This window comes from Protobothrops mucrosquamatus, unplaced genomic scaffold, assembly GCF_001527695.2.
Source record: "Protobothrops mucrosquamatus isolate PMUCROS unplaced genomic scaffold, P.Mucros_1.0 scaffold60, whole genome shotgun sequence".
Taxonomy (NCBI): domain Eukaryota; kingdom Metazoa; phylum Chordata; class Lepidosauria; order Squamata; family Viperidae; genus Protobothrops; species Protobothrops mucrosquamatus.
In genome coordinates this window covers 212,005-226,949 of record NW_015386439.1, presented here as the reverse complement: position 1 = coordinate 226,949, position 14,945 = coordinate 212,005, and the positions used below count along the sequence as shown (strand labels likewise).

General features: G+C 48.5%; 1 protein-coding gene across 1 annotated transcript; it reads left to right on the top strand.

Annotated features, from left to right (window-relative positions):
• Positions 1–1,221: 1,221 nt before the first annotated feature.
• On the top strand, positions 1,222–13,401 carry ADCY9 (adenylate cyclase 9). Its single transcript, XM_029283350.1, is given in 9 exon segments — positions 1,222–2,881; positions 4,297–4,469; positions 5,456–5,560; positions 6,575–6,792; positions 6,982–7,084; positions 8,397–8,605; positions 8,934–9,093; positions 10,014–10,209; positions 11,276–13,401. Coding segments are annotated over 9 exon segments (3,996 nt in total). The 3' UTR covers positions 12,448–13,401.
• Positions 13,402–14,945: the final 1,544 nt, after the last annotated feature.

Sequence of the window (14,945 nt, the reverse complement as noted above, 5' to 3'; positions counted from 1 at the left end):
GTGAGGCTGTGCAGAGGTGCTTCCGCTCCCCTGGTGTTCTCTTGCTCCGAAGGGCTCGGAAGTCCAAAGGGCTGGGAAGTCAGCTTCCTAATTCTTTACTGCAGACTTGGCTCTGATGCGCGATGCAGCGGCCAGTCCGCGAAAGGATCTGATGCGGCGGCAGTTCGCGCTCTTCCCCTCACACACCAGTCATTCCCCGGGCTCCCTCTGGAACTACGCGTAGCCTTTGCTGGCTATTTTTGATCCACAAATCCCTCCACGGCTTCAGCCTTTCCTTCCCGACGAGCCTCCTGCCGTTCAACCTGCTCCCTTCGGGGGAACTCGGCCCTGGGCTCGGCAAGCCGGCCCCGGTCGGCCCAGAGGGAAGGGCACAGTCGGCGGTCCCCAATCAGCAAAGGGAGCCACTTACCGGGGGGGGGGCGCGGGGGGCTGAACCGCAGCGGCGGCTGCAGAAGCAGCGCCCGAGTTCCACCCCCGGCCTTGCCAGAAAGCCAGGGGGGGGCGGGGGGGGCTTTTTAGGCCTTTTTAAAATCCCCGAACCTCCAACGGATCATCCACGCGTCGCGCTGGCAAAGGGAGCGGCGGGGGCTGCCGGCGCTCCTCCGAGGAAGGGTCTGGCAGGAAGGACGGGCAGGGCCGGCAGCAGAAGCGGCTCCTCCCGCGGCGGCGCAGAATCCCACCGGAAGGCATTCAGGAGCCGAGAAACCCGGCGGCGCCCCCCTCGCCTCTTTCCCAGCAGCCGCAGCCTCGGGGCGAGCAGCCCTTCGGGTCCCGGCGGCGGCCGGGGCGGAGCTGCTCCCGCGGGACTGGCCCGGCCTTCCCTTCCCTCCCCTCCCCCCCCCATGTCGTGGGTTACAGCCGGGCGGACGAGAGCGGGGGACGAGGGGACGGGCTGCGCCTGCGCAGATCGCGCCCCCAGCCGTCTCCCGCGCCGCGCGCAGGCGCCCCTCGTCCCGCGCGACACTGACAGCAGCCTCGGCGGCGCCGCCGCTGCCCCTCCCTCTCCTTCGACGCGGCTCGTGAGGCGTTTGCAGGCAGGCGGCGGCGGCGGCGGCGGCGGGCGCGAGGGCGGGGAAGGCAGCCGGGCGGGGGGCTCCGGCGCGGCGCCATGCGGCGGAGCCCGACGCGGCCCGGCGGGAGCAGCGGGAGCGCGGGCCTGAGAGGCGGCGGGGGCGGCGGGCTGGGCTGAGCGGCGCCGGGAGAGCCGAGGCGGGCGTGGCCATGGCGGCGGCGGCGGCCGTCTCCCCGCCGCCCCCGTCGCGCGGTACCGAGGTGAGCCTGGCCGGGGGGGGCGGCGGCGGCGGCGGCGGCGGCGGGCGCGTGGCGGTGCGGCTGCGGGCGGCGGGGCGCGGGCGGCGGGCGCGGGCGGCGGCGGCGCTGGGCCCGGGGCTGGGGCTGGGGCTGGGGGCCGGGCGGGCGCCGCAGCTCTTCGAGCGCGCCTCGCCGCGTTGGTGGGACCCGCGCTTCGACTCGAGCAACCTGGAACAGGCCTGCCGCGAGCGCCGCTTCCCGCAGACGCGGCGCCGGCTCCGCTACGCGCTCTCCTACCTGGGCGCGGCGGCGCTGCTCTGGGGCGCCTTCCTGGGCTGGGGGCGCGGGGGGGGCGGCGCGGCGCGGGCGGGGGCGGCGGCGGGCGGCGCGCTCGCCTTCCTGGGCGCCTGCCTGGCCGCGCTGCTCTTCACCTTCACGCGCGCCTACGGCCGCCACCCGGCCGGCTCGGCGCTGGCGCTGGCGCTGCTGGTGCTGGCCCTCCCGTTGGCCACGCAGCTGCCGGCGGCGTCCGGGCCCGGCGCGGGGGGCAACGGGAGCGCGCGCGCCGCGCCCCCGCCCTGCCTGTCGCCGGTGGGCAGCTTCTCGCTGTGCGTGGAGGCGCTGCTGCTGCTGTACGCCGTGCCGCACCTGCCGCTCTACCTGAGCCTGCTGCTGGGGCTGGGCGGCTCGGTGCTCTTCGAGGCGTTGGGCTACGGCTTCCGCGACGAGCGCTGCTTCGCGCCCCCGCCGGGCCAGCGGCTGGCCCCCTGGGAGCTGCTGGGCAAGGCCCTGCTGCACCTCTGCATCCACGCCACCGGGGTGCACCTCTTCATCATGTCGGAGGTGCGGTCTAGGAGCACCTTCCTCAAGGTGGGGCAGTCCATCATGCACGGGAAGGACCTGGAGGTGGAGAAGGCCCTGAAGGAGCGCATGATCCACTCGGTCATGCCCAGGATCATCGCGGACGATCTGATGAAGCAGGGGGACGACGACAGCGAGAACTCCTCCGTCAAGCGCCACTCCGCCTCCAGCCCCAAAAGCAGGAAGAAGAAACCATCCATTCAGAAGACCCCCATCGTGTTTCGCCCCTTCAAGATGCAGCAGATAGAACAAGTCAGTATTTTGTTCGCCGATATCGTAGGCTTTACCAAAATGAGTGCCAACAAATCTGCGCACGCCCTGGTGGGGCTTTTGAACGACCTCTTCGGGCGCTTTGATCACCTCTGCGAGGACACCAAGTGCGAGAAGATAAGCACCTTGGGGGACTGCTACTACTGTGTGGCAGGGTGTCCTGAGCCCCGAGCAGATCACGCTTACTGCTGCATCGAGATGGGCTTGGGCATGATCAAAGCCATTGAGCAGTTTTGTCAAGAGAAGAAAGAGATGGTGAATATGAGGGTTGGCGTACACACTGGGACGGTCCTTTGTGGCATTTTGGGAATGAGGAGGTTTAAGTTTGATGTCTGGTCCAATGATGTCAATTTGGCCAATTTAATGGAACAACTTGGCGTCGCTGGGAAGGTCCACATTTCAGAGGCTACTGCAAAATACTTGGATGATCGCTACGAAATGGAGGATGGAAAGGTGATGGAGCGCGTGGGCCAGAGCGTGGTAGCAGACCAGCTGAAAGGTATTTCTCTCATTTTTGCCTGTAAATGAGTTGATTTGCTTTGGAAGTTAACCTTTTCCTTCTCTTGTGCTAATGTGAGCAGATTTGGACCAATTTCATGTTTTACATGAAACCTGCCAGGTAAATGTGCTTCTGCCTTTCCTGGTTCCTTGAAGAGGTACTAAAGATGAGGGAGGTGTGCTTTGTATTTGCAATGTCTTTTGGTTTCCAGGTGGAATTTTAATTAACTGATTATTTTATAGTTTGTGGCATGTCACTCATGTCACTTTACAATGTACACTTTTATAATAAAAATATACTTTTATTGCTATGCAGGTAAGTCACGTGTTTTGTAAAAATAAATTATCACTTTGTAAGAAAAAGCACTACAGTATTCTGGAGAGCAGTTAAGACTGAGCTCTTCCATAAGATTGTTGGGCAAGGAAAAAAGTTGCTTTTGATGCCAGCTTTTTCGGGGACAGTTTTTATGATTCTGTGAGTGTTGTAAACTGCTAGAAGTGGTATATGGTCAGTAGAATTTTTATTCTGATGACCATATACTGACTTCTAGCAGTTTAGTATCAATTTTATTACGGTCATTGTCCAGGATTAATAAAGGGATCTTAAATAAAAGAAAAGCACAGATAAATGTGAGATAAATGAGTAGTGGGTGGGACTGGAGTAAAAGATCCTGTAAAGTACACAAAAACCAGTCTTTCTTCAGGTTGTGGAAATGTTGTGCATGTGATATATTTAGGTTTCAGTAATGCATTTGACAGAGTGTAAGGCAGCCTACTACTTGATGAGATAGAACAGTGTGGGACACGCTGTGCCATTACCAGATGGGTTTGGAGTTGGCTGACTGAGCGCACTCAGCATGTAATCCTTACGGAACTACATCTGTGTGCATGCAGTGCTCTTCAGTGTCTGCAGAAATGGCCCAGAAGAGAGGATGGAAGGGATGCTCATCAGTTTGCAAATGACACAAAGTTGTTCCCAGTCTGGTCTTTTAAGTCTTCATTTGATACCAAAAGCCTTTTGGAAGTTAATATTCACAGTGACAATGAAACGGAATGCTCTTAAATAAAACCAAAGTATATACAATATTTAAAAATTTTAAAACGCTGCTGGGTTATGTTTCACAATCCTATTTTTTTTAAGGAATATAATAGAAAAATAGCCAATGAAAAACAAATTACTAATAGCTAGCCAAGCAATTTATAAAATGCAGTTTTGTTGCTAAAAAGTGTATTTGGCTGTTTCCAAAGGAGAAATGAGTCATTTGAACAGCTGGCTCTGCAGGCTGTGATGGCAAGGGGTGTGGGATGGCCAGCTGTAGTAAACAGCTCTTTGCAGAAGGAGCTCTACAGGTAAGCTGGGGGGAAGTGTATAGTGGAGGAAGAATAGTGGATATGTTAACTATAGTTTTCCTGTAGGTTTGAAAACATACTTGATCTCTGGTTTGAAAAAGAAGGAGACCCATTGCAGCTGCTCGGAGATGCTCCTCCTTCCAGGTCTAGAAGCAGGAGACGGGAATAAGCCACAGGGAGCTTCATCAGAGAATGTGGATGATTTAACAAAAGCATTCAAGTACTTAGAAAAAAATAAGGTTTGACAAATGCAAATTCTGTACATTTCTGTGGATTAATGTTTAGAAACCTGTTTTAACAACCTACCTGAGCTTGGAAACTTATATTTACAGTTATTGATCCTCTGAGAAGGCAAATCATAAATTGCTTTATTTTTTGCTCTGGAAGTCATAAGATGAGATGGTGTACATTATGAATTGGCTGTGAGGGGCTTGGTTTAAATCTCACGTAGCCTAGGAGCTTTCGCATTGTTGACTGCAGAAGGAATGAATGGTGCCTAGTACAGAGCTGGAAAATGCTGCTCTTAAGCGCTTCTGAGAAAGCCAGCAATCAGTTGGCATAAAGGGGCAAGGATCAGGGTTCCTGGCTTTGGTAGAGTGAGTGGCACAAAATCATTCAATGCAACTAAGAAAAAAGGCCATAGCTGTTGGATGGGTCTGCTTTTGCAAAGAGTGTATAAGAGCATTTGTTCCAAAAACCAAGTATTTGCTTTTCTAATGTGTATAGAAGTATTTATACTTGGTTTAATCTGTTGATCTGTACAAATTGGGTTGAGATGTGAGATGGGGAAAAGACAGAGCTGCTAAATGCTGTCGTCTTGTGTGCATGATAACTTCCTTCCATGCCCAAATCCATTTCATTTTGTTCTGAAACATTTAAGGTGGGAAAAGTGTCACATGCAGTCTAGATCAGAGGCCCCCAACCTTTTGGGCACCAAGAACCAATTCCATGGAGAGAGGTTTTTCTGCGGACGGAGGGGGCATGGTTTCATGTGCCGCCTGCATCCTGCAGATGGGGCTTCGCTTATTTGCGCGGACTGGTTTCTGGCATGCTGCGGACTGGTACCAGTCCATGGACTGGGGGTTGGGGATCCCTGGCCTAGATAGCATCCTAGGAGTTACACAAAATATGTGCCATTTTGAAGAGCATACAGATACCCACAGTACAGGCAGGCCAGGGACGAAAGGAGGAATTCATCCTATAGCGTGTTTCTTTGTGGTTGCAGATCTGCCATTCATGCAGTGTTACATTTTCTTCTGGCTGTGCTATGAGTGCAGAGGAAGGAGCCATTCAGAATGGATGCCAGGAGGACCACAAGACCAGCACAAAGGTAACTTATTCTCAAGACTCCTCCTCTTCCTCCTCCTCATTCATCCATGGAGCAGAAGCTGAGGCAGGTCAGTCACGGGGCCAGACAGACTCAGATTTTGGCAGCCTTTGCAGCAGAGGGTGCAGGTAAAACCGCAGGACAGGCGGCCTTCTGGCCCGGGCGTCTTCAAGGGCGGATGGTCCCAGTGGCAAACCCTTTCCTTCTTCTCAGGACCGGCATGTATGAAATTTGACCTAGGATGATTTAAAGAACACCGTGATGTACAGTTGGATACTTTTTCAAATCTAATCCCTTTGCTACCTTGTAAGTTGGGCTGCTTATAGTGCACTTTCTTTTGCCTTCTCATTAACTGGGTTAGTGTAACTCCTTTTGTTTTAATTTTTCAGTGCTGTACAGGCATCCTAACAATTCTTCTTTTTAAGAGTTGGAATTTCAGCCTCTGGTAATATGGCTCTTTTTAGGTTCCTAATTTTTTTAGCCTGAAACCCTGAAAAAATAAATTGTACTTTATTTAATTTTAGTTTAAAATGCATTTTCTATAGTTTTTAAAGAAATGTTAGCATTTTCCTTTTCTAAACATTGTTTGAGGTTTTCTGAGCATAAAGAGCTGGAGAAACCTGACTTCTGACTTCTGTTTGCTCAGGAGTGACAAATGCCGAAGGGGTCTGGCAGACCCTTCTTGTCCTGAAAGTGGACTGGAAGGTGTTCCAACTACGCTTCTTAAAAAAATGTATATCTCATTTGAAGCCACCTTTGGGATTAGACGTGATAATAAAATGATTCATGACATGATACAAATCTTTCTGCTTTTGTTAATTTAATCAGGTTTGGCCTTATGTTTCTTTTTTTCTTTAAATCTTGCAAGTGCTGTTTTATACATTCAAAAATATGACAAAATCTTTGAACTGAGATGATTTTTCTACCACAATATACTTGTAGAAACAGACAAGTATGATCTGAATTCTTTCTGACTTAATCATAAATCACTTTAATTTTTCTTCTTGTCTCAATCAGAGTCCTGGGGGAGGCAGCCCAAAGTCTCGGAATGGGCTTCTAAGTCCCCCGCAAGAGGAGAAACTGAGCAACAGCCAAACATCTCTTTATGAAATGTTGCAAGAGAAAGGAAGATGGGTTGGGGCAAGCTTGGATCATTCAGCTCTTCTGCCATTGCGGTTCAAAAATATCAGAGAAAAAACAGATGCTCACTTTGTTGATGTTATTAAAGAAGACAGGTAAGGCAAAGCATTCTCATCACCTGGACCTTTGCTCTGCATGGGAGCGCTCCATGGCCCACCCAAGCCCAATTAAGGATGGACTAATAATTAGAAATGCCTGTGTTTCAGTGATCTGTCAAAGGAGGATGGGTAATCATTGTTTCTTTGTTGGAGAATAAACTTTCCTAAAATGAATCTTTTCCTCAGCTTGATGAAAGACTATTTTTTTAAACCACCCATTAACAAGTTGAGCCTGAACTTCCTTGATCATGATTTGGAGATGGCCTACCGGAGCAGCTACCAAGAAGAGGTAAGGTTTTTTGTGTGTGGATCTGTGTGCATGCAGGCACATGCATGCTGATAGTATCTGAGGAACACAGTAACAAGATGTCAGAACATTTTATGTTTATTTTAACTGTTCATGTTGACTGGGGAGAGATCAGTAATTATTATGCTGTTTGTTTTCTACACTGATATTCCCTCTTTAAAAAAAGAAGCTTGGTTAGCAGTTTGGCAGTTACCGTACTTTTGATTTAGGCTTTAAGTCATTTCAAGTGTGTTTTGTCTCTGCTTTTGCCCTTGGTGAAGGGATGCCTTTGAAAGAGAAACTGAAATTGCAGTATCTGCAGCGTAGCAACCAGGCTCCTGTCTAGAGTCTCCAAGCAGGAACATGTAATAACTATTTTGATAAACTACATTGGCTTGATGCTAAATTTATAGAGCTTGCTTTTATGTGTAAACATTCATGCCCTTTCTACTTGAACCATATAGATTAATAAATAAAGCTTTTTTCTCTTCTCGCATTTTACTGCTTTTATTTAAATAGGTATATGAAATTCTGGCAAAGTATCTGATAAAGTATTTGTTTTTATTCCAGTATTATATCATCTGCTTCTGCAGGAGACATCCTAACCTTCAGGCCACTAAATAGCTAGTGTTGCTACTAACTCAGGGTCTCTTGTGTGCAAATGGAAGAGTTCACATATAAATTTGGGTTCAGATTTGCAAACTTCCCGAAGAATGTTTTTTATTGATAATTTATTTTACAGACCATTGTCCTGGAAACAGCCCTTGTTTTGACTGCTTTAAACTTTAGTCCTGTATCAGTTCTTCCTTTGCATGTCTATATGCACTAAAAAGACCTATCATTCCATACAGAGTGGGCAAATGTGCATTATTTGCATACAAAGATAGTTAAAAGATAGATGGAAGGTCTGCTTATAACAGAAATGTCCCTCAGCTATCCTAAGTAACAATCCGTGACTTTTATAATAATCTTCTTTCACAGAAGTTATGAGGGTCTGGTTTCTCCTAAAGCGGTTTTGAGAATAATTTCCTCTAAGAAATTAAATTTGGTTTGTTGTACTCATTTTTGCTGATTGTTTTCTTTCTGGTAGCCTTTTAGAGAACTGATTCTGAAAACTGTTGCTGTGTTTTAGTAATCTTTTTCTTAAAGTAGAGTGCTGCAGAGAACCTTTGTAAAGAGTGGAGGTCATCTCTGGATCAGATTCTGAAATCAAACTGAAAAGTATAGAGTTGGGTGACTTTTGATTTCCCTGCTTGGCATTGGGTTCTGAAGAAGCCCATGTGTGGCCAGGTAACTTCGACCTCGCTCTCCACAGGTGGTTAGAAGAGTTCCTGTGAAGACCTTCGCCAGTGCTACCTTCAGTTCCCTCTTGGACGTGTGCCTCTCCACCACTGTCTTCCTCATCCTCTCCATCGCTTGCTTCCTGAAATACGGGGTGGTGGCCTCTCCTCTCCCTCCTGCAGCCGTGGCTGTGGCAGTAGTGGCTGTCCTACTTGAGGTGGTCTCTCTTACCATCTCAATCAGGTGAGCCAAATGCTGCGCTTGTCCTTCCTCAATATCAGGGCTCCCTTGTTGGGTATGGGTGACAGCAAATGCCCCCTCCCCCCGTGCATTAGAAAGAGATCCCAGCAGACCCCTGCCCTTGTAGAAAAGCTGGAGCTGGCTGTGGATGCCCAGGACCCTCCCTTGGGATCCCTTCCAGTGTCGCTACTTCTCTTTCATGCCCGGGAGGGCTGTCCTGATTTTGGAAGAGGGGGAAGTTCTGATGTCACTGATGGGCACTTGTGGAAGAGAGGTGTTCTCCTGAGATTGAGGGCAGGGAAAGCTCAGCGGCCGTGTCTGCGGTTTTCAGGATGGCTTTTTTTCTGGAGGATATGATGGTCTGCACTAAGCGACTCTTGGAAGTGATTGCCGGGTGGCTGCCCAGACACTTCATCGGGGCCGTTTTGATCTCCCTGCCTGCTCTTGCGGTCTTCTCACACTTCACCTCTGAGTTTGGAACTAACCTCTATGTAAGTTGGCCTCAATCCCAGCTCTTGGTGGGCAAGCAGAACTTCTGAGTGAAAAGCATGAGGGAGGGGTCTTTTACCCTACTTTCGGTCATTGGAAGCTTTGGGTCAAAGTGCCAAATCACACGCAGAAACTTCTTTTCCAGGAGTGGAAATGGGTAGCCGGAAGGGCAGTGGCTCGCTTTGCCCATCCTAGTCAACTAGCATAGTCCTAAAGGGCTCCACTTCTCAGTCAGAGCTTTGCTGCCAGTGCCGGGAGCCAAGAGCAGGAGGGAGTGGGTGCCACAGATTGCAGTTTATCTACCACCCAAGCCCAAATTTGGTCTACTGCAATTCCCTGGACTTCTTCTATCTACCGTGTTTCCCCAAACTAAAGACTCGGTCTTATTATTATTTTTTGCCTTCAAAAGAGGTACCAGGTCTTATTTTCGGGGGGGGGTGGGTCTTTTCCACTCAACGTGCTGTGGTGACACTGACAATCCCGCCCAGCCAGATCCTGTAGCTCGGTTCTCGGCTGCACAGGCCTTTCGGAAGGGCCTCTGATGGTGAAATGCAGGCCCGAGCTCCATTCTCAGCTGCAGAATGAAGCTGCTCCTTCAGCTGCAGAAGAAATGGGCTGGCGAGGCCAGCGTCAATCCATGGGAGGCCTGGCTGCAATGGTAAACCCCGTCCCTGCCCTAGCTTGATTTTTAGGCATGTGCCTCACCCCAAAACTAGTGCTTATTTTTGAGGTAGGGCTTGTATTAGGCCAGCGGTAGGGAACCTTGGCTCTTTTATGACTTGTGGACTTCAGCTCCCAGAATTCCTAAGCATGGCTGCTCTAAGCTCGTCACTTATTTTAACTTTGGGATTTTTTGAGGAAAGGTGCAACTTCTTTGCTCTGATTTGCTCCATTGTTCTGACTGGTGTTTCTTTTGTTGCAGTCCACCATGTTTATGTGTTCTGCAGTTCTCATCACAATAGTCCAGTACTGTAACTTTTGCCAGCTCAGCTCCTGGTTGAGATCCTCTTTGGCTACCCTTGTGGGAGGGGTCCTCCTCCTCCTCCTGCACCTGCCCTGGTGTTCCGACAGGTGAGCCACAGCAAATCCATCACAATTCTGACGAAGATCAGGCTGCCGTATCTAGGAAAGGTCCCAGGCTGCTGGAATGAAGCCTGCTTGCTTCAATGGAAGTGCCACAATTTTTGCCAGTTTTGCCTAGGAGTGTGGCTAAGCAATGAAGGAAAAAGTATGAAGGGGACTAGTGTGTGCATGCATCACAGGGATTAGCAAATTAGTGAGAGAAGAAGTCCTAATTTGTGACTGCGGTAGGTGCAATGTAGTTGCCCTTGTTTTGGTCCAGACTTGGCTTGCTGGTAATGTGAGACTGTTATGTTTCTATTGCAGCTTCTTGGAGGAGTCAAATCTCGTTTCACCGAGGAATTTAAGGTATGTTTTAAAAATCTATTGGGCTTGATTGTGTCTCAGGCTCCAGCCTTTGGCTTACATTCTCTAAAGATCCAAAGTGCTCTATTCGCCAGCTGAGAGTCGGAATAGAAGTTGTGGCCAAAATGAAAAAGATTTTGAAGAGGCTGAAATTTGGACTGTGAACCACTGATTTCCTTTCTGTGAATCTCAGAGTGCAGCTGAGTTCTGAAACAGTGAGATGGATTATTTCCAAGCATAATATTTTTATAGAGCAGTTAACATTATAAAGCCAGGTGCTGTTAAGGTGTCATGCCTACATACTGAGAAGTCTCTCACTTGCACTGTTGTGTGGCCAGATGTGTCTCTTCTGTTAACTGCTAAGAGAGAAGCTGTAATGATTTGAGCTGTTGGACAGTTTCTATTTGTATCAAGATACGTATCAAAATTAGATGTTCTTACAATGTGTACATCATTTGATTTAAGGAAATTCTCTTTGGAATTTGACTTGGGGAAAAAATGTTACATCGGGCTGCCCGTCCTCTGCCCATAGGCCACTTGCCCAGAGCAAAGGCCACATTTCAGCACACCCCAACTTCACATGTATCCTCTGTGCCAACACACTGAGCCTTTAAATGTTGATACATGTTCATGTAAAAACTAGGTGATCATAATGATCAACAGCACCTGTTTGAGATCCCATGCAGGATGATCTGAAGTTACATTTAAAGTACGCATTCAATTTTTTGTTTTGTTCCTTCCCCACCCCCAGCTTCATAGAGAACGCCTGCAACAGGTCTGCGTCGGAAGACTTCAGTAGGCCGGCAGATCTGATTGGCCTGGAAGTAGTTTTGGGCCTCTTCCTTCTCCTTGTCTTAGTTTGGTTCTTAAATCGGGAGTTTGAGGTGAGTTACCGTCTCCATTATCATGGAGATGTGGAAGCTGACCTTCACCGTACCAAGATTCAAAGCATGAGGGACCAGGCGGACTGGCTCCTGCGGAACATCATTCCCTACCATGTGGCCGAGCAGCTGAAAGTGTCCCAAAGTTATTCCAAAAACCACGACAGTGGGGGGGTGATCTTCGCCAGCATTGTGAACTTCAGCGAGTTCTATGAGGAGAATTACGAAGGAGGCAAGGAATGTTACCGTGTCCTGAATGAACTGATTGGGGATTTTGATGAGCTGTTGAGCAAGCCTAATTACAGCAGCATTGAGAAAATAAAAACCATTGGGGCCACCTACATGGCTGCTTCTGGGCTGAATGCTTCCCAGTGCCAGGACAGCAGTAACCCCCATGCCCATCTGCAGACGCTTTTTGAATTTGCCAAAGAAATGATGCGAGTGGTTGATGACTTTAACAACAACATGCTGTGGTTCAATTTTAAGCTGAGGATTGGCTTTAACCATGGCCCCCTAACAGCTGGTGTCATTGGCACCACCAAGCTCTTGTACGACATCTGGGGGGACACTGTGAACATAGCAAGCAGGATGGACACTACAGGAGTCGAGTGCCGGATCCAGGTGAGCGAGGAGAGTTACCGCATTCTTCACAAAATGGGCTATGACTTTGATTACCGTGGGACAGTCAACGTGAAGGGCAAAGGCCAAATGAAGACTTTCCTCTATCCCAAATGCATGGACAGTGGGGTGGTACCCCACCATCAGTTGTCTATCTCTCCGGACATTCGGGTTCAAGTAGATGGCAGCATCGGGCGATCTCCAACTGATGAGATCACCAACTTGGTGCCTTCTGTACAGAACTTGGATAAGATGCCCCCCGACCTGGAGCTCAAAGATTTGCTTCCCCGCTTCAAGAAGTTTCCCAAAGAATTGGTTAAATTAGACAGTCGCCCTCAGTTCGGTGCAGCTGGTGAGAAGGGTGACTGTGAGGAGGCCAGGCCGGAGGAAGCCAACGAACTAACCAAACTGAACAGCTCCCGGAGTGTGTGATGCCCATCGATTCTTCTCTGTGAGAAATCTGAGCTCTCTCCAACCGGCCTTTTCTCTTGCACAGAGGGGATGACAGGAAGCGGCACAGCCTGGCTCAGTTGTTACCCCTCTTCCTTTGGGCACCTGAATTGGAGAGAATCATAGCCATGCCAGGCTCTGGCCCTTTTCACCCCCCTTGAAATGTTTGTTTTTTCCCCTGAGAGGAGACATCAAGTGCCTTCGGAGAGACTGCTGGGCTCCTCTCTGCACGGAGGAGGAGCAGTATAGATTGGGGATCGGAACACGTTCAAAGGACAAGCTGTGGTTACTTCATTTTTATTTCTCATCAACATCTTCCTTTGCACCTCCAAGCAGAGTGAATAAGTAGGTGTGTGAGTGTCATTAGCGCTCACATTTTATATGTAAACACAGATAATTGCATGTTTGTCTACCTTCTGTGATCGACACTAAGAGCTGGTCAAGGGAGATACCGGGGGCCAGAAGGAATGGTCATCTTGGAACAGGGAGGAACAAGAAGATTTCATTTGGAGTTCAGCACTTACTAAAGAAGCAGCTGTTGAGCTTGCTGTTTGCCAAAATCAGATTAAAGTGCCATTGTGCTTTCTGAAACACTGCACTTGCCATTTCCCAGCAGATCAGAAGGGTGCGGGTAGTGTACAGCCCGTCTTTGCCCAGTCGGTTGGATGTGCTGGTGCCACCAATCTTGGCTCTGCTGGTTCCTCATTTTACCATTGCCAATATAGGGGGCAGGTAATGACTTGGGCCTACCCCACTTTATTTTTTGCTTTGGGGGCCCTGCTGGCATAATCCCATGTCAGCTTGCTTGTCTACATGCAGGAGCCAGACTGTCCCTTAGCAGAATTGGCCCCAAAGAAAATGATGATACATCCAATGGGATCTGGATTAATTCATGCAGTATTTGAGTCATGGCTCTTGTTCTTTGTCCCAAAGATGCTTTTTCACAAGGCAACTGGACTTTCTTGTTTTGCTTTGAAGACGTTTCGCTTCTCATCCAAGAAGTTTCATGAGCTGAAGAAGCTTCTTTGATGAGAAGCAAAGCGTCATCAAAGAAAAACAAGGAAATCCAATTGCCTCGTAAAAAATCACCTTTAGGATAACTGTGACCTGGATGACTGAGAATCTCCATAGACATCTTGCTCTTTGTGTGTCACAAGATGTCAAAACAAGGGGGAATAAGATAAGCCCTCAGCCATGTAGCCTTTTGCTGAGGAAATGATACACTCTTTTATTTGGCACGATGTTTTGATTCTAGTATACTCTAGTGAAATATTGGCGCATCTAAAGAAAAGAAATCCAATCATAAATTTGTAATATTAATATGCAAAAATGAATAGGGACATCTACTTTCTTCCAAGCTCAGAAAACCTGAAAATCAAAATGCTTTAAGGGTTAGACAAACTTGGACAACGTTAAAAGTGTAAAGTTTTAATGTATCATAGAACTCTCCTTTGGTACTTTTTCACCACCAGAATTCATGAAGCCTAAAGATGACAATGTTCCCTCTTTTTGTCGGTCAGATGACTGTTAAAACTAGAGTATAAGTCCCCCTCCCGCCAATTATTGAATGCATCCCTAGAATTTGTAGCCCCAAAGGAGCTTTTCTGTACCCCATTCTTTCTTTCAATGTACCACTACAGCTGTGCCAAACCACTACAATGTGCAAGCTCCTTTTTCAGCATGGGCTGAAGGTGCAGCAATGCAGGCTGTCCTCCACGCTTTTCAGGAAGGAAAACGGCTGTGCTTCGCAAAGCGCAATTACAAAAGCATCCTTTTTTTTTTGTCTAGTGTACAGTGGCTACACTGCTAAACATCAGAATTGGGAATTGCCAACAATATATGTGATAGGTTGTAGGAGTAGGGTGCACTCATTTGGATCCATCTTCTTGCCTCCCTTCCAGTTGAGCTTCCAGAAAAGTCGGTGTCTATTTATATTTCCTATAAATGAATAATCTGAGGTCACCCTTTGAATTCTAGTTTCTGTTTGAACTGTTGTTTTCCATATGCTAAGTGGATTGCGCTTAATGCCACAAGCCTCAGCAGGCAGACCGTTGCTAGAAAGTACTTTTTTAACTGGTGGCATTTTGCTTAAGGATCAAAAATAACCAGCAGTGCTAAACCAGCTACAGTACTTTGATTTCTTCCTGGGTTCTGCTCTTAGTATGGAGTAGATTGTTGATTGCCTTGGGTTTCCTGTCAGAAGGGACCGGCAGAGTTACATCCAACTTTTTCAGAGAAGAGCAGTAGCACTGCCTAGATTGCTGCTAAGCGTAGCTCTTTCCTATCAAAAGTACAGAAAGTTCCAAGTCTTTATTTTACTTACTTCAGTTCCAGACACCGATGGTCTTGGAGAGGGAAAGAGCTTGTCCATTTTATGGTGCTAAGATCTGTAGTGTTCAGTCAGCAAAGTAACATGAAAAGTAAATTCAGCACGGCCTGCGCTTGAAGCTTTCATCCATGGGTTCCCCAAGGCAAACAGG